At 39.7% G+C, this 23,866-nt stretch overlaps 1 protein-coding gene across 3 annotated transcripts in view; it reads left to right on the top strand.

Moving 5' to 3' along the window:
* The window catches only part of PPP4R4 (protein phosphatase 4, regulatory subunit 4), an 85,348-nt gene that overhangs the window by 39,573 nt on the left and 21,909 nt on the right, over positions 1-23,866 (top strand). For all 3 annotated transcript variants that reach the window (XM_012724692.1, XM_004681593.2, XM_012724691.1), the window contains exons 4-14: positions 5,879-6,026; positions 6,502-6,575; positions 8,875-8,981; positions 9,719-9,826; positions 13,681-13,802; positions 16,677-16,799; positions 17,776-17,945; positions 18,262-18,381; positions 20,452-20,529; positions 21,426-21,509; positions 22,124-22,306. In XM_012724692.1, the coding sequence (XP_012580146.1) occupies positions 5,879-6,026; positions 6,502-6,575; positions 8,875-8,981; positions 9,719-9,826; positions 13,681-13,802; positions 16,677-16,799; positions 17,776-17,945; positions 18,262-18,381; positions 20,452-20,529; positions 21,426-21,509; positions 22,124-22,306 (1,317 nt within the window). The remainder of the gene's footprint in view (positions 1-5,878; positions 6,027-6,501; positions 6,576-8,874; positions 8,982-9,718; positions 9,827-13,680; positions 13,803-16,676; positions 16,800-17,775; positions 17,946-18,261; positions 18,382-20,451; positions 20,530-21,425; positions 21,510-22,123; positions 22,307-23,866) is intronic.

Here is a 23,866-nt window from a genome sequence, read left to right as displayed (position 1 = left end):
AAGATTTATTTATTTGTGCATACAGAACTGGGGTACAGGCCAGAGATGCAGGGGTGGTGAGAGGATGCACCAGAGACAGAGTTGGGAGCAGAACAGGCAGATTGATGAAGTACACTGCTGAGGGGAGCAGCAGGCGAGACAGGAGAGGTCTGCCGTGCCATGTGGGTCACCTCTGGGGCCAGGGATCGATCTCGCACTGAAGCAGCTGTAGCCAGCTTGCAGTGCTGTGTCCTAACAACTTGTGCCACCAGGGAGGGCCAGTATTTTTTTTTTTTTTAAAGAAACATTGCTTTGCAACTCTGTATATACAACTCAACAAATATATATACCACATTGTCTGCCACCAAAGACCTAGTTACCATCTGCCACTACCCAGTCAGCCCTTTCTGAAAGCCTGCACTATCTACCAACCCACCCTTTTTCCTCTGGTAACCACCATTCTGTTGTCACAAACTAAGACTTGTCTATATTTTGTTTAAAGCGTGTATTGGTTCCATCGACTCTCTTCAGCCACACTACCTCCACCCCGGCCCAAGATAATCTGCTCAGCTAAGTGAAGTAGCTCCCCACGAGCGCCTCACCTACTCCCTCCCAGTGCTTCAATCCTGTGTCACTCTCTGATTTCCTTTCACTTCACGATCATCATGATATTTCAGAGTACTAGACAAATACCATTAGAATATCCTCATGCATCTGAGGCCCTACAAAATGTGGATGCTGCGTGTTTTACTAGACTCTGAGGGGTCCTCTTTAAGCTTCTTAGCTAAGTTAAGAATGCTTTCTTTCTGAGTCCTCTTGCTTTCTGCCTGCCCTGAGCCCAAATTTTGTCTAGATATTCATTTCTCTTCTCAAAGTTCAGTTGTCACTTCCCAGTGACAATTCCTTCCCCTCTGCCTTGAGAACATTGGGTCACTGTTAGGTGTTCTCAGGGCTTCTTGCACTTCTCATCTATAACTCTTGCCACAACTTTAATTACAGAATTAATAAATGCTGTGCTGGGTCTGCCCATTACTGGGTCTCCAGCACCCAGCACAACACCTGAATGTAACTAAATGATGATTGGCTGAATGTTTGTTTGAATGTGCATAAGCAACAGGAATTCCCTCAAAGGTGGGGAATGGTGTCTTTGACTTCCTTCCAGTTTCTCAGAACGTTTAGTGTGAGACTGCTACTTAATCAGTGACTGTGACTGAAATGAGAATTATATGATCAGAATTAGCTTTTCACTGGAACTACTTTAGAGAGGTAGTAGATAGAAAGGAAAAGTATTATGACTGACTGGAAAGAAGCCACCCTCTTGCTAATTTCCCCCATATCTGCAGGAAAAGTTTGTAATTTTAAAAAAGATTTATTTATTTATGCATACAGAACTGGGGTACAGGCCAGAGATGATAGGATTTACCAGAGACAGAGCGGGGAGCAGAACAGGCAGATGGACAGGCAGATGGCTGAGGGGAGCAGCAGGCGAGGCAGGAGGATCTGCTCTGCTATGCGGGTCACCTCCGGGGCAGGAATCGGACTCGCAGTGAAGCGGCCATGGCTGGCTTGCAGTGTTGCGGTTTAACCCATTGTGCCACCAGGGAGGGCCCAAAAGTTGTAATTTTCTCAAAAACTAATTAAATATGACGCCAGTGGGTCATTTATAATAACTATATATAGCCTTAGTATCCATTGAATAAATATTTCCTTGATAAACACATACTTTCTTTGCAATGTTTCTAACTTCTTTTTTACTTTACTTTGAAAACCTAACTAATGAAATTACCTAAAATATAAATTGTAATTCATTTACATGCAAAAGTGACTTGGCAGAGTAGTCCAACTAAAAGCTCTCTCAAAACCGTGTGGTGAAGTGTAGTTGCTGTTAGTGTTAGGTGGTTTCGGTGAGGAGCTCATGACAGGGCCCGTTGTTGACATCAGTGGAAGCCACTGACAGCTGCTGTTGGTGTCAGGGTCTTGCCATGCGTACTGCCTCACAAACCTTGCTATCACCGAAATGCAGATGTAGAGGGGGTAGCACACCCCTTTATTCCTGTTTAGTGTTTCCGTGTTGTTTCTCCTGTCCCCCCTCACATTCGGATTTTCAGTGCTTGTGACTAGTTCTACCCATTCTTTATTTTGGTGTGGAATGTGACCACCATTGCTGGAAAGCAGAGGTCTCCTAGTTAGGTGTTAAAGGCTCTTGGTGTCGGCATGTTCCAGTCACTCGTGGTCAGCTCGGCTGAAAGCCTTTTGTATAATCCGTTTTGCAGTTAAAGGCGCTAGTCACTGTTACTGTTAATTATTGGCAGTACTCACACGTTTGGCCACAAAACCTTAAATATTTTATTTGTCCCAGGTCTCTAATATTTTAATATTTAAATCCTTCTTATTTAATTTCAAACTACCAGTTAATGTTATCTCTAAAAGCATACCAGTAATTTGTAATTTTAGGCTTCCCTTTCCTTCCACGTGCAATAGTTGTGGTAAAAATTCATTTAACCAGGTTTATATAAGTTAGTCCCAAGTGTGGGAATCCAGAGCATTTCCTCTTTTGGAATGAACCAGTGACGTATGTGATGTGTCTTCATGTTATCTACCGGAAAGAGAAATTTCTTCTCAGTGTAGTGCGGATTTATTAGTGACAGCAGTGTCCTTCTTTGCAAAGGGCCTCTTAGGTTGTTTCACAAAATGCGCTTTCAGGATGAATTTAAACATTAGTTCATGCTGCTTTCAGGATAAATTTAAACACCTGTCTAAACATCTCCTTCTTCAAGGGGAATAGTTTTTTAAATCTGGAAATGTACCATCAGCACATTATAAATGTCTCCTTTCATTTTTGAGGGACTCAAGTTGGAATGTCAGCTATGTGATAGTGTATAGGAGGAGCCGTAACTGGCACCAGTGTATCAAGGAAGCAATAGAGGAATTTACTTTTCAGTGTCTCCCAAGGCCTATGAGGATGCACACTTATTTCCTCAGAGAGTATGGACCTCACTGTGTTTGTCCAGAGGGTATGATTCTGTGGAGGAGAGCACTGCATGGTAAGTATCAAGCTTTTACTGCATTGGGTTTCAGAGAAAGATGTTCAGGAGTCGATTTCTAGCAGTGATAGATTCTCTTGGTCTGTGCTGGTTTCTTAACAGTGAACAGGTCAGTACAAGAGAAAACGTCCAGATGTTGACGTCAGCACAAGAGAAAAACCCAAATCCTGACATGACTTGAGGATTTTTCAAAAATGACACTCAAAGTAGTTGAGGTAAATGTTACTGTGGGAGCCAAGACTAAGTGAATTGTGAGATGTGACTCTGGAAGGCTGTGCTTTCGCCTGAGTTTGCACACATACAAAACCAGGATGCAGAGGGGCCGGAACTCGGGGTCTCCTGGAACTTAAACAGCAGACTCACATGGACATGAATGGCATAGTGGTTGTCACAATTTACCTTAATATTTCTTCGCCAAGTTCGTTCTCTATTCAAATTAAGACCTTCTGAAGCCTGGAAGTGATGTATTCTGGGCACATCAAATCTTTGAAAAACATTTCCAAATCCAAGTTTGTTAGTGTGGATCAAATGTTTGTTTTGGAAACAGTAAAATGGGAATGTGGGAGGGTTGATGTTAGAGGCCCTTTGCTGTTTTTGCTTTACGCCTTATTTCCTGCTCTCTTTCAGTCAAGAACTTTTAAGACATTGTTACTGACTATTGGTTGAAAAACTGGTAAAATAGCATTTGCATGTGTAAGAGACATTTAAACCCAAAGGAAAACCCGCCAGCCTAGAATGTAGTAAGTTCTGTAGGTATTAACCGAACCATGAACGTTTGCCACAGTAAAGCCACTGCCTACTTCCCACATTAGGCTGAGGGTTGGTTTATGTCTTAGTAAGTGGTGAAAAGAAGTATAGAAGCTGTGAGGAGAGAATTCAGTGCTTGGCTTTGGCATCAGACTGGCAAGAGTTGCCATGTGTTAGCTCCCTACTCAGCCACGTGTTTGATGGTTGCCAGTCAATCTGTTCTGCTGTAAAATGGTATTGGCCTGCCATGATGGCCAGCCTGGTCCCACCCTGTTGAATCAGAAGTCTGGGCTCTGCTCATTTCAGTCACAATTCCAGAGAGGCTGGGGTTGGAGAGAGCAGGGACATCTCTGTACTAATGGGATGGGAAGAGGGTTGAGAATGCACTTCTGTGTGATCCATTTTTGCTTTGTCTTGTGTCTAATTCTACAGTCCCTGATCTTTGGGACTCATTTCAAAGTCACTTGAAGCCACCTTTTAGGAGATGTGGAAAATGTGTGTGAAGGGAGAGAGCGGCAAGAGCATAAAGTTTAGGTGAAAGGGTAAGAGATATTCAGTCATCCAGCAATTATTTACTGAATGAAGGCCTGTCTGTGCTAGGAGTTGGGGTGTAGAAGTGAGAAGAATAGACAAGAGTTCTCACGATCACGAAGCTTGTGCCTCAGACCATAAATAAGTGAAGATTTGGATGATGGAGATACTGGCGCTGTAAGACAGTGGGAATAGGGCAAGGAAGTTTCTTTCTTTTTAAAATAGGGTCCTCAGGGAGTTGTTCATTAGAGACTTGAAGGTACCAGGGAGCCAACCATGAGACGTCTGAGAAGAGGGCACATTGAGAAATAACTGAAAGGATTTTGACTCCCTTTGAGTGGGATGGAAAGCCACTCGAGAATTTTGAGCAGAATAACAATACAATCTGACTTATTTTCTGCATTCTCTGGCTTCTTTGCAGAGAATGGACAGTGGGGAGCCATGACGGAACCAGGGGCTAGTTAGCAGGTCATCGGAGTAGTTCAGTGGAGGTGATGGCGGCTCGGATCAGGTTGGGGGGTGTAGGTAGGGCGTTGCGGATTATTGATTAGTGTCGAATGGTCATTTGCTTGTGGGGAGAGGCTGATAGGAGACAGGAATGACCTCAGCTCGGCAGGAAGGACGGACTTGGAATTTGCTGTTCGCTGAGATAAGAAGATGGCAGGAGGGCAGCTCTGGGAGAGATCAGATGATCGCTTCCCTCCAGTTTTCCAGGAGTAGTGTGGACAGAAGACAGCTGGATGTATGAGGGTCGTTATTTAAATGCTCAGTTTGTACAGGTTGGTAAATTATGAAAGTTCTAGATAAAATGATATAAATAAATATCTCCAAAACTGCTGTAATTTACAAGTTATTCATTTGGAAATAATGCAGAAAGATTAATTTTCTTAAATTCACTGATAAGAAAGTCGATCCACATTGCAAGTTCCATGTTCTATCAAGTTTAGTAATTCTAAAATAGGCAAATAATTCCCATAATTGACTAAACAAAGTAATACTTTCAACTGTGTTTACACTACATGCATCTTTAAAAAAGTATAGGCAATATCTATAGGAGGCTTATATGAAAATTAGGTTTTTTTTACGTTGGTGGTTTGAAAATGAGTATTTTAATGTAAGCTTTAGCCTTAAATGGTGAATACAGCTGGCTCTGAACATAAGTGATTTTTAAAACTACTTTTACATTTTAAAAGTTCCTTCTTTTTAAAACAATTTACTCACTGTAATATATGTTACAAGTTGTTTAAAGGGCAAATGCATTTCAAAGTCTTAGGTATTCCTTTTTAAGTAGTAGGATGTATAATCTAACACTAATACCTTAAAGGTGTATGTACTTATCCTAATTTTCATTGAAAAAAGCAATCGAATGTTTTTTCATAAATTCTTAAGACATTTAAACTTCATGCGGTCTGAGCTTAGTGAGGATGAGTAGATTACTACAGTTGCTTAAATGAAGCGCCTGTGCCCATAGGTCATGTGTGGTGGTCTGGCCGAATGAGGTCTGTTTGACCCGGCTGTTTGAAAGGGATCACTTCCGACCGCTCAGCCCTGTAACAGCAGCTCTGTCTGACACACAGGAGGCGCTGCACGTGGCGGGGGCGGAGATGCAGGTGACGGCGGCCATGTCGTTTCTGACCATCCTCCAGGAAGAGTCCGTGTCGGTGCACACCTATGCTCACTCCTTCCTGCAAGTCATCCTGCTGCACCTGGAGCACAGGGACGCAGGTCAGACCAGCATGCGTAGCTGTGCATTTTCTTGCTTCCTGGATGTGACAGTGATGTCACCTGGATCTGAGGGTCGCCCCAGGAGGCCGCCTGCCCCAGCCGGGGTGGTGATTGGCACAACTAAAAACAACCCTGGCACTTCCCTTACCAGCTGGACAACCAGGAACCTTGAAAGCTGAAGACCCACTCATCATCTCATGATTTATAATTTCTCTTGAGTTTCTTTCTCTACAACCTTTATGTTTATAGTATTGTACAGCGAAAGTGCACATTTTGGATGAAAGATAGCCCCCAGTATATTTTTGAAAGTATGAAACTTTTCTAGATGTTGGCCAAGACACAAAATAGAGAAGCTTCTTTTAATAGTACTAAAAGTAATTATTCCCATGAACCATTAAGTGCTGTCGTAACCAATAATGACTGAGTTGAAAGTGAATTTGTAAGTGAAGCACACGCTCTTCCATCCATCAATCAGGTGTCAGCAACGCCTGGCTGGAAACCCTCTTGTCGGTGATAGAAGTTCTGCCCAAAGAAACCCTAAGGCACGAGGTAACACCTCCTTTTTTTTTTTTTTTTTGTAAATACTAGTAAGTTACTCTTTTATAAAAATTAAAATGGCATTTTAAAAAAATTCATTTATTTGTGCATACAGAACTAAGGTACAGGCCAGAGGTGCAGGGGTGGTGAGAGGATTCACCAGAGACAGAGCGGGGAGCAGAACAGGCAGACTGATGAAGTAACTGCTGAGGGGAGCAGCGGGCGGGTCAGGAGAGGTCTGCCACGCCCTGTGGGTCACCTCTGGGGCAGGGATCAAACTCCTGTTGAAGTGGCTTTAGCTTCTCAGTGTTGTGCTTTAACCCATTGCACCACAAAGGAGGGCCCCCAACTGCTGCAAATTCTTTTTACTCGTTAAACATTTAAGCCTAGCTTCAGTATTTTACTATCAAAATAAGGCATTCATGAATGTTTCTGTAGAGCTTTTCTTGTTTTTTAAAAAATTTCCTTAACTACAGCTTCCAAAGTGGAATTACTGGATCAGAGGGCATTACTTTTAAGGCTCGTGACTAACCATGTATGAAAATGCGTGTTTTTCTGGCCTTGTATCAGCAGGTGCATTCCAATTTAATTTGATGGGCCACTGGAATTTTATTATTTTGGAATTTTTTTATTATCTTGATTATTTTCTCATATGTTGTATGTAGAACATTTTCTTTACCCTTTTGAATTGTTTGATTGTATCCTTTCTTTGATACAATTTACTAAATACACTACCTATCCATGCTATTTATCTGTAAAGTTTACCAATCCTTTACAATACTTATTGTAAATTTTGTTACCTATTTGTTAGTCTTAAACTTTCAGCATTGTCCAATATGTGCTTTTCTAAGTTTTTGTAAATTAAAGTGAAAGAATTGGAAAACTAGAAATGAAATTTATTCTTTAATGAAATGCTTTTTCTCACCCATTCTTAGAATACATTTCCTATATATGTTTCCCTTCTAATATGTCTTGGTTGGAAATGTTATCAGTCAGTGACACATCCACAAGCGTCTTGTCCTTTCTTTGTCCTCAGGCAGGTCATCCTATCTTGAGGTCTGAACACCTGCTCGAAAATGGGTGTAGTAATAAGGATGTTTGTATACTTGCTGCCAAACATCTAGGTGATGACACATATTTAAATATTTAACATCATGTTGACATATGTTCTTTATATTTTTTAAAGAGGGATTTGTAGAACAATTTTTATGCCAGAATGGTGTATGTTATTTAACAGGTGATTTTTTTTTATGTCTTTTTCTCAAGACTTTCACTTTTTTAAAAGATTTATTTATTTATGCATACAGAACTGGGGTACAGGCCAGAGGGGCAGTGAAAGGACTCCACCGGGACAGAGTGGGGAGCAGAATGGGCTGACCGATGAAGTACATTGTTGAGGGGAGCAGAGGGGTCAGGAGAGGTCTGCTGCACCATGTGAATCACCCCCGGGGCAGGGATCAAACTCCTGCAGAAGTGGCTTTAGCTTCTCAGTCCTGTGCTTTAACTCACTGCACCACCAGTGCAGTGAGGGCCCGACTTTCACTTTTAAATAAATTTGCCATTATGTATTCAGTAATTCTGGCCACTTTGTTGAGAGAGGAAAAAAAGAGTTGATTTCTTTGTTTGTGTTGCTAGAGTCCTAGAATTTTAGAATTCAGAGGGATCTTCGTAAGACATATTTGAATTTCCATCTCAAGTCGATGAGAAGACTTGGGGTAAAGAATAGCAAGATTATATGCACAGGTTACAGAGCTTGGGCCAGAGCCAGGGTGTGCTCCTCACTGTTCTACACAGGCTCTCATGCTGTTGGGCTTCTGAGTGCCTGTGACAGGCACGATCCAGGATCTCTCTGGGTATTACATTAAATTCCAGAACTACTTAATTGAATCCATTTAAAGCTATATTGTCTTCTATCCCTCTAGGATAGATATAAAAAAATTATGTGAAATAAAAATAAACTTCAAGCTATCTGGCAATTAATTTACCTTTTTTCTTTTGAAAATCTGTATTTAAAAATTATGGTTTGCATGTATTTAAATTTAAATCACTGTAGAATTCACAGCATGCTTTAATTCATTTATTTGGTACCTAACTATGTTTAACTGATAAAACTTATCATCTTTACTTTCACAATCCAATCCAAAAGGCAGACAAAGTGGATCTGGGTTCTGAACAACCATGCATCTCAAGTTGTAATTCAAATTCTTTAAAAACATTTAGGAATTAAAATATTCTTTGAACAAAATAGCTGACATTAGTGGCAATATATATAAAGTTTTGTGAATTTGTTTTCTAAATCTTTTCTCTTTAGATTTTGAATCCACTTGTTTCCAAAGCACAACTTTCACAAACAGTCCAGTCTCGTTTAGTTAGTTGTAAAATTTTAGGAAAATTGACGAACAAATTTGATGCCCACACGTAAGTATTTATATATAATGTCTGCCTTCTTTGTTAAATTGATTTAAAATGACTGTGTGATAATTGTATTAGTTTGTGTTATTCCACGCTCTATATGTTGTAGTTAGAATTCTCAAAATTCTACATTCACACACTTCTCCTTGATCTCATGGCTCTTCAAAATCAGTGAGGTTAACTTTGCTTCTCTTTCCTTCTTAACCTTCCCTGTTTCACACACATCCAGTGTAATTTGAGGATATCATGGCATTAATTGGTAAACATAGATAGACTTGTTTTCTTTCATTGTTGTGATGAATTCATTCTTTTAAATGAAGTATCTTGTTTTAAGGTTTTATGGAGAATGGCTATAATTCATAAACTAGATGATAAATACCAGTAGATTTGTAGAAACGATAGAATGTGATAGATGTTAATATAGTTATGACCCAAGAGTAAAATGTAGAATTGAAGAGTATTTTGGTTGATATTTTTTAGATATTCCACTTCCCTGTAGCCTTTATTGTAACTAAGACATTTAGCTGCCAATTCCTAATTACCTGTTATTTTAAAAAGACCCAAACATAAGTAATTCACAAGTAGCTGATGACAACATCCAAATATAATAATATATGTAAAATGTAAAGCAAGCTGTAAAGCAAAGTATAATTGTTATTAAGCTAAGATTTTAATGATTATTTGAAAATGTTAATAATCGGAAACACTCAACCATTTGCATATTTCTTTCTTCCCCCTCTAAGCATTAAAAGAGAAATACTTCCCCTAGTAAAATCACTCTGTCAAGATGTAGAATATGAAGTTCGGTCCTGTATGTGTCGGCAATTAGAAAATATAGCTCAGGGCATTGGGTAAGTACATGTTCAATTCTTTACATCAGCTATGTCTTCTGTCCTCATTGTCAGATCTGCATATCCCAACCTCTATTCCATGAAAGCATGCTACCAAATGACTAAACTTTCTATGATCTTTGATAGTGATCATAACAGTACACTCTGAGCTCTCTGTTGGGTTGCCAGAAAAGTTATGACATATTTTTTCCTGTGTTTTTTAAGCAAAAATGCATCATGACTTCTCTGACAACCCAATAAATTAAAAAAGATGAAAGTGAGGATGCTGAGTGTTCTTGATGTTAATTTATTTCACTTGATGTTTATTTATCTCCTTTTCACTTTATCATTCCAAACACCTACATTGAGTAAGGGAAAATGTCCCAATATGAACCATGCTTGAAATACAGCCGTGCTGGAAGCTGCCTTATCGTGTATCATTTCAGTAGCATCGCTCCGAGGATGCCTCTTATTTTCTCCTGAACAGCTGCGCACTGCCTCTGCCTGCTGCTAGCTCTTCTTGCCTTGTGGTGCCTGGAGCACAGGAAGGAGCAGTGTAGGGCAGACAGTCTCCTCTCACCCTTTAAAGCATTTCGTGTCAAGCTATACATAGATGAAAGGGAATTTTATGTAAACACCAACTTGGGAAATGATTTTTGTTTAAAAAGTATCATAAATGGATTCAAAAACAACTTAACCTTCTCATTTGTAATAGAAGTTGCATTGATTTCATCTGGTTCTTTGCTGCCCAAGCAAGGACAATCAGGTTGCTGTAATCTGTATGATGACATTTTCAAGCTGTGTGGACCAATATTTAAGGCTTAGAAAGACATTAGAATATCACAGAGATTCAGAGTAGAGCTATGTCCTTGTCATGTGGCCACCCTTGCTGAGTAGGGCTTCAGTGTTGTGCTGGATGCTTAGCGTGTCAGCAGGGCACACAAGCCCTAGGACTGACTTCTTTCTGATAGAGCTCCTGAGGCGGGGCTGCCTCGGGTCATTGTGCACCTGCTTTATTCAGTCTTACCAGATCTGCCCTCCTTAGCCAGGATCAGAACTATTAGGACAGATGGACAGTGACATGCCTACTGTGACATTTGGACAAAGAAGAGGGGCATATACTTCATGAAGAAGAAATACAAGTGCTTAATAAGCATAGACTCAACCTCCTAGCTGTCAGTGAAATATACTCAATGAGTATGTATTGGGTGACCACCATAGTAAGCACCAAATACTGCAGGGTGATCTAATAGTGAAAAAGGCATAGTCCTGTCCTTCAGGAGTATATGAGTTTAGAAAGAGATGTCAAGTACACAGTTGTTGAATACTGTGGAACAGGTGCAAACACAATAGTGAAATACAGCTTTGCCGATGAAATTGGGGAAGTTAGTAATGAGACCTCATTGTGGCCGAGGGTCAGGCTATGTCATTGTAGACCAGCAGCCTCAACTTAGTCTACTTGAGTCCTGCAGCAAATATACAATTTTTGCTTATTTTCACCTGTATTATTCCATTTTTAGAGAGAAATCTAAGGAATTAATGTCAAAATGTATGAAATAATGATAGAAATGAACTCTTAGACAATGTCTTACTACCTGTGAGACTCAATTCTGGGCGATTTACATCTATGAACTTATTATTCTCACATTTATTCTTTTAGATAGATAGTATTGTTATTCCTTTTTGTTTACAGATGAGGAAGTTGAAGCTCAACGAGGACATATATAATTTAAGTAGGATGAAAGTCTGGAATGCAATACGTTGTCAGAAACTCAAAATTTCTCAAAGTAGAGGGTTATAGGTTATTTTAATTCATTTTTATACTTCTGTGTTTTTAAAAATTTAACAATGAGCATCTGAAAATGCTATTTTAACACATAATATGGTAGTTCTTAATGGCTTTAAATGAATTAAGAATCAGAAAATTATCTAGGCTGGCAGGTTGAAATCAAAATGTCATTACTAACTATTAATGAAATAGAGAGTTGATTATTTACCTTTCTTATTCAGCATTAATAAATTATTATACAACTATTAAAGAATTATTGCTTATGATTATTTTTATTGTTGCTATCGGGATATAAATGCAACAGTTTTATACTTTTTGGAAAAAATAGTCTAAAGATTGAGTGGAAATAACTTGACAATAAACAGATGAATTTTAAAATCTTAACCTATTTCATTAAAAATAAGTTCTAGTATTTTAATGTATATACTAATATATTCTGAACAAAGCTTATTTGAAAGAAATTTTTATGATCTATGGGTCAGAATTATTCTCTTTTATTTCTTTACTTTCCTCTCTTCTTCCTACATTTGATGGATGTTAAGTTGCTCACAATGTACGTATGCTCTAGATTAATTTCTTATAAACAATTTTTGGTCTCCGAATTCCTCAAGTCCATGTCTTAAAGCTGTGTTGCCCAACATGGTAACCACTAGCCAAATGTGGCTATTTATTATTATTATTATTATTTTTTAAAGATTTATTTATTTGTGCATACAGAACTGCGGTACAGGCCAGAGGCTCAGGGGCGGCGAGAGGCTTCACCAGAGACAGAGTGGGGAGCAGAACAGGCAGATCGACGAAGTACACTGCTGAGGGGAGCAGCGGGCGGGTCAGGAGAGGTCTGCCGCGCCATGTGGTCACCTCCAGGGCAGGCGGGAATTGAACTCATGCGGAAGCGGCTTTAGCTTCTCAGTGCTGTGCTTTAACCCGCTGCGCCACCAGGGAGGGCCTATTTATTATATTTTTAAAAAGATTTTATTTATTTTTTTGCAAAGAACTGGGGTATAGGCCAGTAGTGCAGAAGGTGAGAGGATTCACCAGAGACAGAGTGGGGAGCAGAACAGGAAGGCTGACTGAAATAACGAGCAGCAGGGAGAGAGGAATTTCTGCTGTGCCATGTGTGTCAGCTCCCTGGCCGGGGATCGAACTCAGACCACAGCGTGATAGCCTAAGACTCAACCCCTAGGCCCCAAAGGAGGACCCATGTGTGGCTATTTAAATTAAGTAAAACTAAATAACCCCTCTCCTTGGCCGGTCTGACCCCATCTTAGATGCCGAGCGGCACTGTGACTACTCTGGCCTGTGCAGGTGATGAACATCCTCTCAGAGAGCACCCAGGGCTGTACCACAACCCCGCTCCCAGGCTCTGTGCCGCATCCTGCAGTTTGCAGGTGTTCTGCAGCTTGTACAGACTTTTTCATATTCTGTCTAGTTATGATTCATCCCATTTTCCATCTTGTACCCAAGAAAGCTGGTTGTGCCACCAGCCAGGCTCCCTCTCATGAGAGTGTGTCATGGCAGCGAGGTCTTCTCATGGTCAATAAGCAGAAATAAAGTAACAAATGAGCAGAACCATTTGTGACTGTATTATAAACATGGTATAGCCCGAAAGCAATTTATAATGTGAATTATTCTTTTAGATGGAGAATCTGCATCATTCTAGATAGACTTTAGCAACTATACTCCTCTGTTTTAGGCCAAGGAAAAAGTGACTTACACCCTGAAATCTAAGTTAAAAGATTTTGTTTGGGTTTCTACAATTACTACATAAATGAGTCTAGTCATTTGTTGAAACTATGTTATAACTTATAAAGCTTGATATGTATTTCTCGTCAAGGTCTCTGTTATCATAATGTAGTGTGTGGGGGTGCTGGAATTTAACAACTTTGTCGTGACTACTACTGTCTCTTACATTTATATCCTGCTTCCCCAACCAGACTGCAAGCTTCTGGGGAGCTGAAGCTCAGCTTGTGATTTCTCTCTCCTGTTTTCCATATCAGTTAGCCTGCTGATTTTTCTTGCTATGTTCTTGTTTACTGATTTGATTTATTTTCTTCTTGTGCTTCTGTTTCTTCTGTTGCTGCAGGACAGAACTTACAAAAAGTGTGGTGCTCCCTGAATTAATAGAACTCTCTAGGGATGAAGGCAGCAGTGTGCGGCTGGCCGCTTTTGAAACGTTGGTTAATCTGCTTGACATCTTTGATACAGGTAAATTTCCGAGGACACGTGGCTGCTTTTGGAAGCAGTGCTTTCTGCAGGCTTTTGTCTCACTAACGAAGAATAAAGGACAAAGTTTCTTATGCTCAGCTATAGGATGACTGTTAAGCCTCCTCCCCTTCTCTCTTTTTTAAAACAAGAAATTTACTTATTTATGCATATTTTACATCATTCTTCACTTTGTGAACAATCTTTACTTCCCCGCTCTGGTGTAGATTCCTTAGGATTTATTTCCAAGTTCAGCACAGTCCCCTTTGCTCCTCCCCACCCGTGCCCAGCTGTCCCCTCCCCCCCGGATGTCTCTGGTTTCTAGTTGTCTGTTTCTGTGTTGTGTTTTGTATGGTTCTTAACCCTCCATGTCTCTCCACACTGAGCCCTGGTCTGCTTCCTCCTCCGGTCTCCAGCGGTTTTGTCCTCACAGCACCAGTATTGCGACATATGCCACACCTCCCTCTTTCTCTTCTCAAAATTTAACTGACTTGCTTAGAAAGCTACAAAGTTTTCTTGGTGATAAACCTTTAACTTACTCAATTAATTTATCCAACTAAACAGATCTTAACTGAAACAATGTCTATAGTACTTTTCTCTCCTTAATAGTTTAATGCTAGTCATCTCCTGGCTGTGGGAGGAGAAACTGGGAATGGTGAATGAGGACGAATAAGGAATAATTTCTTACTTTTGTGCAAATCAAATCATGAAGATAGTTATTTGCTCTACTGAGTGATTAGACTTTTGGCTAATGTGGGTCCTCAGTTTTTGAGTAAATGTTAAACATTTTTGATAGGGTGAAATTTGCAGGGGTAAGGTCAAGTTCTCTGATCCAAAGCTCTCTTGTGCAAAGATTGCGCTACGTGGAACAATGACATGCTAACTGAGTTCTGTTAAAGATGACTGCACTGTGAGCAGTGATTACCCACAGGCGCTGCAGAGGGATTGTGCACGTGAACGGGTCTGAGGAGTAAGACTAACCTGACGAACTGAGGACCCAGTATCCTTGTCCTAACAGCAGGCAGTGGGCAGCCCCTGCCGTCATCTTTGATTTCCCCCTCTTGTCTGCCCACACGTGGTCGTCCCAGATCCCGGTCTGCCCGTATTTGTGGCTTGCTCCCTGCCCACTTCCCTCTGGCTGGCGCTCCGGCCCTGTTTGCCATTGCCTTGGCATACCAAACCCTGTCACACTTCCACATTTTCTTTTCTCCTCCTGTTTTCCTCCCTTCCCTCAGTTTTTCTCTTGGCCAACACGTTTTCCTTCTTCAGTACCTATTTCAAATGGTTTCTCTTCTGACATCAAATTTCTTATAGTAGGAATTGGCAAACTGTGGTCTGTAGGTGGAATCTTGCTCCCATGGGAACACAGCCATGCCTGCGTGCTTATGGATTTATTGTCTAACTAGGTGTTAAGAGTGATAGAGCTGAGCAGTGACAGAGTGCAAAGCCTAGAACGCTTGCCAAGAAAATTTGAAGGCTCCTGACTTACGCCAGCTGTTAAGATAGTAGTCACCTATTCTTGTGATGCATTTTTATCCATTTTACTTTTAAATTCAAGTAACATTGCTTTGTAACATTATGGCAATCTCAGGATTTAGGGTATGTTTTTGTCTGGCTTCTTTGCTGGTCTGAGCTTCTCAAGTTCAGAGACCATTTAAAATTCATTTCCCTGTTTAAGATAAAGCTTGCTCTGTAAGATATTCAGTGCATGTTTGTTGAATGTGAATGTCTTGGTAAAAACAATAGATGTGGTTCTGAAGTGTGATGACAATGACAATAGTAATGGTGATACTAATAAGCCTCTTAGAACATTTTACTTTGTGTTATGAGATTCATAATAATATGTGATTCATTTCTGTAAGTTTAAGAGAACTGTGAGAAATTTACAGTATTTAGAATTAAGATTTAAATATTGTTAACCTATCAGAAACTTCTAAGTAGGCATACTCAAAATGTCAATAAACTTTTCAAAGAATTATCATCAGAGAAGTACATATGAAGAAATTCGTTATACAGAATATATTATAAGGGAACTTAATTTTAGTAAAAAGTGAAATGATAAGCCAGGGGCAGCAGGAGGAGGGGTGCATCGTGTTGGGGTGGATGGTTAATAAAACTTCAGTGGGAGGTGTTGTGTGGTGACGCACATCTGTGATGGCGGAAAGCTGCCTCTGGAAACATGCAGTGTTTGCCATAAGTCAGCCCTACCTCAGAGGAAGAAATGATGAAGGGGCCGGAGACCTCGGCCTGGTGTGCCGTGTATGCCAAGAGAAGGTTTCCTGTTGCTACTCACCTGTTTGGATTGGCCATGTCAATTTGTTTTTATGATTTATTTTATTTATTTATGCATGCAAGAATTGGGGTGCAGGCCAGAATGTGTGTGTGGGAGGTTGAAAGGATTCGCCAGAGAGTGGGGAGCATAACAGGCAGATCCACTGAAGTACACTCTGCGGGGAGCAGCGGGGAGACAGGAGAGGTCTGCCGCGCCATGTGGGTCACTGGCTGGGCTGGAACTTGGGCTGCAGTGGCTACGATAGCTTCACAGTGTTGTCTTTAACTACCATGGAGGCCCAGTGGTGCCACTTCTAGTTATTAGGACTTACAGCCTGAAACATCCTCGCCTTTCCGTCTGTAGTCACTCTGTTATTCTGTTCTCAGTGGCCTACCAAACTCCTCAGCCAGCCAGTCAGGTCTGGGATAATCTTAACTCTCCTCCCATCTCTCTCTGTCACACACCCGCAGGATTGTTTTCAGATGCTTTCAATTACTATGAGGTTAACACAGTTCCGTTGTTGAATTTAGGTGCATGTATCAGTTCTCACCTGTCCAGTGAGGGAAACTGGATCTAGACTATGTCTCTTTCGCTTTGTTTTGCAGATGACAGAAGTCAAACTATACTTCCCGTAGTGAAATCATTTTGTGAAAAATCTTTCAAAGCGGATGAATCAATTCTCATTTCATTGTCTTTCCACTTAGGAAAACTATGCCATGGACTATACGGTAGGGTGTGCACAAAGAATTTGAAGGTCATAGAAAATGTGTGCCTTTTTCTTCTATCTTAGCCACTAAAGTGTGTAAAATCTTAAGAGAGTTTCATATTTTGAAATGACCTTTCCAGTAGTCGAATTTATTTGAAAGAATGGCAGAAGGGAGTGGCCATAGCCCTCTCAATTTCCGAATAGTTTATATTTATGCATTAGTTGGTATGTACTAATAGAAGCTTAGGAATAGTCACTGCTGTCATATACTAAGTATATTAGTAATCATTGGTTGAATAATTAATATATCATGTGAGTAGCTCAGCTTAGCAGATAGAATTGAATATATATTTTGAACGGTGGGCATTTGAACATATTTATTTCTTGGCTTCCTATAATGGTAACATTAGTTAAGGTATAATCATCTGGCATTGAGAAAACCTTTTTAATGTGGGTTGCACACATTTAATAAGCTGTTGAAAAAATGTGTTGCAACATATAATGAGTTCCTGTCCCTGCAAAATCATTCATGAATATGGAGAACCAGTGTACAAATCGAAAACACTTTTCACTGACTTTGGTGTCTTTTAAATTCGGGTTTAAGCAGACACATCTGCCTGTCACTTCTCAAGCAGTTGTAGAGTATGTGCCGCGCGTCTGTCGCAGGAATGCCTCTGGTCTGTGACCGTGACTCGTGGGTGACCTGTGGTTGGACACGCGCTGTGGAGGTGTGTGCAGGCACTGCTCCTGCACTGCATAGTTTAAATCACGAAATATGCTGTGGAAATGAAAATATTACTGCAGTGAACAGCAGTGATGCGGCATGACCTGTAGAGTTCGTCACAGTAGTTACTCTTTCCTCATTGTTAATTTTATTTATGCCCTTCAGGCATTTCTTTAATTTTTTTTCTAATTATGCTTTTATTGTATTTTGCTTTTTGCTTTTTAGTTTTTGTTTCCAGTTAAAATGTTAAGCAAAGGTTTTATGTTTGTTTTAGGAATTTTTACGCCAGATCAGCACTTGAGGTTTTTGGAGTTTTACAAGAAACTTTGTACCTTGGGTTTGCAACAAGAAAATGGACACAATGAAAACCAGATTCCACCTCAAATCCTAGAGCAGGAGAAGAAATATATTTCAGTGCGAAAGAATTGTGCTTATAACTTCCCGGTAATGAATTATGTATTCATGTGGACTAAATATTTTAATATATCTTAAAAGTGTGTGAATAGATGGCGTTATAAAATATCGCTATGTTAACAGTGACTGCTTAGCATTATATTTGGTATTTAGAATTAGGCACTAAGTAAATATCAGTGTGATTTGTATTGATCTCTGTAAATCTGAATTCCTTGTATACGTTGGTTTTTTCAGTTATGATTTTTAAGTAAACTGTGAATGTGATTTGTGTCCGTGAAGTAGGTTAACATTAAGTATTGATGCATGTTTTTCTCTTCTTTCCTTCCCTCCCATCCACCTCCCCTAGGCCATGATTGTCTTTGTCGACCCCAAAAACTTCCACCTGGAGCTCTATTCCACCTTCTTCTGCCTTTGCCATGACCCGGAAGTCCCAGTCAGATACACTATTGCTATCTGCTTTTATGAAGTAAGTCTGAGAAGTGATTCCATTTCCTGTTGCTGCTCATTTATCTATGAGGACTAGATCTGTCCGCTAGTCATTTCCTAAATCTTATTTTAAAATTCCAACAATTATCTTTGTAATATATTTACAGAATTAATTTATACAAATGCTTTGTATTCACTTATCATTTATCAACCCCCTTATTCAATGTCTCCACACTAAACACTTTAAGCCGGGCATTCTGGTGCGGCTGTGGGTGTTGCAGTTTTGGGGGTGGAATCAGTTTCATGTGCTTTATAATATTTATATTTAACTTTGATCCTAAATTTGGCAACAGCTGGAAAATTACTTAAATTTACTGTTTTTGCTGCCAAGTAGATTATTTCATGGTTGTGGCTTTTAGATGCCACCATTTCAACAACTCCCTATCATGTAAGAGCAAAATTTCAACTTTCATATAATGAATGCAGTTGACTTTTTAAAAATATTCTTGAAACATTTTTGAAATCTGGGCAGATTTCTGGAATACATTCTAAGCACATTTATGCTGTAGTTGTCATAAATATGCATGAGCTATAGCTTTTAAGCTTTGAAAATATCCTATAGCAATCTCGTTCTGTGTGGCATAGTAAGCTAATTCCTTTCTTCATAGGTATAATAAACGTCCTTATTCCCAATGATAATATTTCCTCCCCTTTCTTGAACTGTGTCCTCCCATCACAGTGTTGTTAGATGAGCTAAAAATGTGCAAGACATTCACAGCTTCATTATAAATGTCAACTTAAGATGTTTTTGGCCAGAGTGAGGCTGTCTTTGCTTCTTTTGAATAACATTTTTCTGAATGAAATCCTCATTGGGCAAAATCTAGAACACATTCCCTTAAGGTGGTACAATTACTGAAAATAATTTTAGTGCTGCACAGTCAAATCACTTTGTAACTCTGCCTTGGAAATGTGCTTTTGCAGCAGGAAAGAGGACTAAGGACACTGGCTGCTGGGAGAAATAATTGTCTCCAATGTCCACCCACAGTTAGGCTTGTCTCCAACGCTGCTAGTCTCTGTCCACTTAGTGACCTCCAGAGCTGTTTGCATGGGACGAGGTCTGAGAACACAATATTCATGTAGTATTCAAGTTTCTGTTGCTGTTTATTTGATCTCAGCCCTGTAATACTCCATTTTTACTTAGGTTTTATAGTGGACATAATGTGTTCACACCAAATAAACATTGAAATGTGCATCATGGAAAAACATTTCATTGGTGAGAGTGGATTTGGGAATTTTTGATACAGCTGTTTTCTGGTGGCCGGTTTCCCTGTTCTCACAGCTGTGCTGGTAGGAAGCGTAGTAATGCTGTGCTGCCCTGAGCGCAGTGGCTAGTCCAGGTTTGACCTTCTGACTGGTGCAATCACGTCTTTCTACAGCACTACTGCTAGATTTTCATAATCACCTTCCTGTGTGCTAACTTTATTCCTGTTTCACAGAATAATAATATTCTGAAAATACTTCAACAAGTCAAAAACAGCCCTGTAAAGCATGGGTTTCTTAAATTACTTTATCCAGAAATTTCTCTTTTATTCCCTATAAAACCTTACTCAAAAGAGAAAATAAATAAAGGTGAAGTAGAAATTGGTGGATTTATCTCTGTGGGCTGTGAGTATAAAGGAAGAGAAACTTTGCTTGTGAAGGAGCTGGGTTAGCCCAGCCCCCTAGTCCTTTCATGGTGACCAAAGACCTTCGTTAAACCTGCTTTTGTTGTGAAGCTCTGGACCTGGATGAATGTTCTATGTCTGGAATATTCTGTCAGATCCTGGTAGCTGCTCTCAGTGTCTTCAAGTGTAACTGGGGTCACCCATGGGCTCTCATTGCTTTGCCACTCCAGTGCTTCCCACCGCCTGTGTCCATGCTCCAGCATGGACACAACAGACTGAAGAGCTGGTTACGCATGCCATTAAATTTTCTAGAAATGTTATTTTAGATTGTTGTGAACTAGTCTCATTTTAGAAGTATCTTAACAGGGATGTATTAAAAATATATTATTATGAACTTTCTATGTCTAGTAGTCTCAAATCTGAGAGACTTTATTGCTGCGTTTTAGGTGTCTAAACTTCTGAATTCTGGAGTATATTTAATACATAAAGAACTAATAACATTATTACAAGACGAATCACTGGAGGTAATATCTTCTTACTCTTTGGTTTGTACTTTTATGTTAAGTCCAAATATCAATGCATTTCTCCCCACTACCTTTTAGGAAGTCTATGAAGTCTTGCACTTGACTAGCCCCAGAAATTTCAAGTCGATGTACAACTGTATCATAGACTGGGAGTTGGGATGCTCTTTAAAAAATATTAAATTACCGACTGTAATAATTTTAAAAGATATGTACATGTTTTTAAGGAAAATTTAGAAATGTTGAAGTATAGAAATATAAAAGAATATCTTTATTCTTCTTATCACTCTTGCTATTTTGTTAATTTTTTCATTTTCTGTTTTTTCCTATATAAAGGTTTTTAGAATATATTTTTTATATAGAAGATTTTATTTTGCACCATTATACTCATATGCTATATTTTATGTCTTTTCCCCCTCATAGTTTGGGGGTGCACATGTAAAGACTTGGAAATATCTCTGTTTTGGTGTTCCATGTAGTATATCCAGTTCATCTTATGACTTATAGCTTGTCAAACTCAACTTATCAACATTTAGTTATCACTAGAGTGTTATCTGACTTACGTCACTTTTCAAAAGTTGGGAAGCAGTTTTTGAGTGTGTTGGTGTATGGAAGTTGCTGCCTCAGACCTAGGCCATTTGAACAATATCAAGAGTGAGATGGACTAATCTCATTTCTAAAGTAGTTTGATCAAAGCAGTTGATTATGCTGCTAAGATATTCCAGCAAAAAGATGTCAGAGTAAGAAAATAGAATCTCCCCCCCCCCAAAAAAAAAAAAAAGAAAAGTGTTTGGTAAATTATACTACTACTGTGTAGAAATTGACAGATGAAGTTAACTAATGTAAGATTAGAAAAACATGGTAATCACTCTAAGAGTCATCAATATCTCTATTAAAAGGTACTAGATGCTCTTATAGATCATCTTCCAGAAATCCTGGAACTTATGTCTACTGGTGGAGAAAGCAGTATTCAGGAAAATAAGGCAAGTCTCATGTACCAGCAAAGTCTCTGAATGTTGTAAGTATTGCCTTACTCTACAGTGCTGTTGTGAGGAATCAAGGAAAGAATGTATGAAAAGCATCTAAAGTGTGCTTGCCACATAGTACATACTCAGTAAATACCTGTCAGAATTGAATGGCTTGAATTTCTTCTTTAATTCTTACACTACCATGATTTCTTACTACTTCTCCTCAGAGTTTACACCACTTTTATTAGCAATAATGATTATTTCAAGAGTAGCAACTGGTGAGTACAACAGGGTGGGATTTAGAGGGTCCAGGTTTGCTGACAGTAAACTTTGTTACACTCTTGTATAGGCAGAAGAGCTACTATTGTGTCATCAGTCAACCAGGAAGGATAGTGAGTCCTTATCTCTGTCAAAATCTGGTTTCCAGTAACTGTATATTTTACTTATGGATTCTTGAGCAAGTATCTGTTGTCACCAGATAATTTTATCCACAGATAATTAACAAAGATGGCTCCCTGAAATGTGCTAAATCACCCTCCGACCCAGTGTGTTTAAGGCGGAACCAATTGACCAGATGCTGTGGTGGGTGTATAGAGTTTTCACGACTGCTTCTGATGTGTCTCTTTCAGTTGTCGTCTCTGCCTGACTTGATTCCCGCCCTCACAGCTGCAGAGCAGCGAGCTGCAGCCTCTTTAAAGTGGAGAACCCACGAGAAGCTCCTACAGAAGTATGCCTGCCTGCCGCGGGTCATATCCAGCGATCAGATTTATTACCGTTTCTTACAGAGAATGTTCACAATCATGATGACAAATGTGAGCCCAGAAACTTTTCCCTTATTCTTTGGAACTCACACCTGAAATCGTGCAGTCATTCCATCCTGTGTACAACGATATCATCTTCCCAGATCTCTGAGGAGGGAGCTCAAGTTTCCCTTTACTTCTCTGCTGCTTCTCTCTGACCATCTCCCACCTTGCGGGAGAGAGGCACGGCCAGGCGGTGCCTTCGCTGGCCCTTGGCTTGTATCTGCGTGTGTTCCCAGGCATGCGTGAACACACTCATGCCACACTTGACATTCATTTGGCGGGTTGGTCTCAGCTGCACAGCACACCTGTTCCTGGCACATGCCACTTTTCATGACATTGAATTTTGGAAATGACTGTTATCCGGTAGAATATTCCAACTCCGTATTTGTCAGATTGCTTCTTTTGGTGTTAGCTGGCCATATTTCTTGGAAGCACAATCTAGAAAAACTGCTGTGTGTTTGTGACTGCATCACCTTTCAGGAGGGTTGTTGATTTTGTGCGCCTGGCAGGGGGCTAGGAATGGCTGTGCAGGTTGAGGCAGCTGTTAGTCCCTGCAAAGCTGGGCCTCGCCCTTGTCGTCTGCACTGTCATCGGAAGCTGGCACCACCCTGAACACCCAGTTTCTGCCAGTCGTTCCCCCATATGTTTAGCATGCACGGAGGGTCCTTGCCTGAGTGAGCTGCTTCCTTAGACCCTGTGAGAGTGGTTTTTAAGCTTTCTGTGTTTTGGCCTACTTCTTTAATGCCCTTATCTGAGAAGGAATACTTCTCTTCATCCACCTGTTCACCGTGAAATACGGTTCCTATGAAAGTCAGGATGCTTCCTTAATTCTTTTTAATTATCAATCTTCTGAGCTAGGAGTTGGTATAGTAGCAGTTTTTGTTTTTGTTTTTGTCTCTTTTATACGAGCCCTTTAACTTTTGAATGCTAGATAATAGCAGTATTAAATACTAAATATTTTAACCAGTTGCAGTCATATTTGTGTGCCAGTTGTCATGACCTCTTCAAACTATTTTGTGCTTTTGATATGATTACATTTATCTTTGATTTCTGCTCCAAAGGATGTCTGATTGTATACTCTAAAGTATAATATATACTTTTCCTGTGAGGTATAAAATATACATTTGTATAGAACTAGTTTATAAACATTTGTAGGTCTACTAATGCACACACTGCAGAAGGAGTAGCATGCTTAGCTCATTTGTCTGAACTTCATTTTCTTAAATCTAGTGGTGGTTCTGTTCATGTATATATCTTAAATTTTCTGTTCCTTTTAATTGGTTTTTACTGACATAATGTGGCATAACATACACATTTTAGGGGTGCACTGTTATAAATCAACATTTATATGATCTATATTAAATTCACTGAAAGTTCAATTCTGTCCTATGCCATGAAAGTGTCTCCTTGTATCCAATGTACCTGCTCCCTCCCCTCCTTCCCTTTGGTCCCTAATTTGGTCATATAATCTATAAGTTTATTTTTTCTTTCAGCTCATATTTATCTTATTTAAATATTTTATTGAAGTAACTCTGGTTTATAACATGAGAGAGCCAGATGTACAGTGTT

The sequence above is a fragment of the Condylura cristata genome, unplaced genomic scaffold (genome assembly GCF_000260355.1).
Source record: "Condylura cristata isolate star-nosed mole 26May11 unplaced genomic scaffold, ConCri1.0 scaffold00013, whole genome shotgun sequence".
NCBI classification, from domain to species: domain Eukaryota; kingdom Metazoa; phylum Chordata; class Mammalia; order Eulipotyphla; family Talpidae; genus Condylura; species Condylura cristata.
Note: the sequence above shows the minus strand (reverse complement) of the source record. Positions and strands in the feature narration are given on the sequence as shown.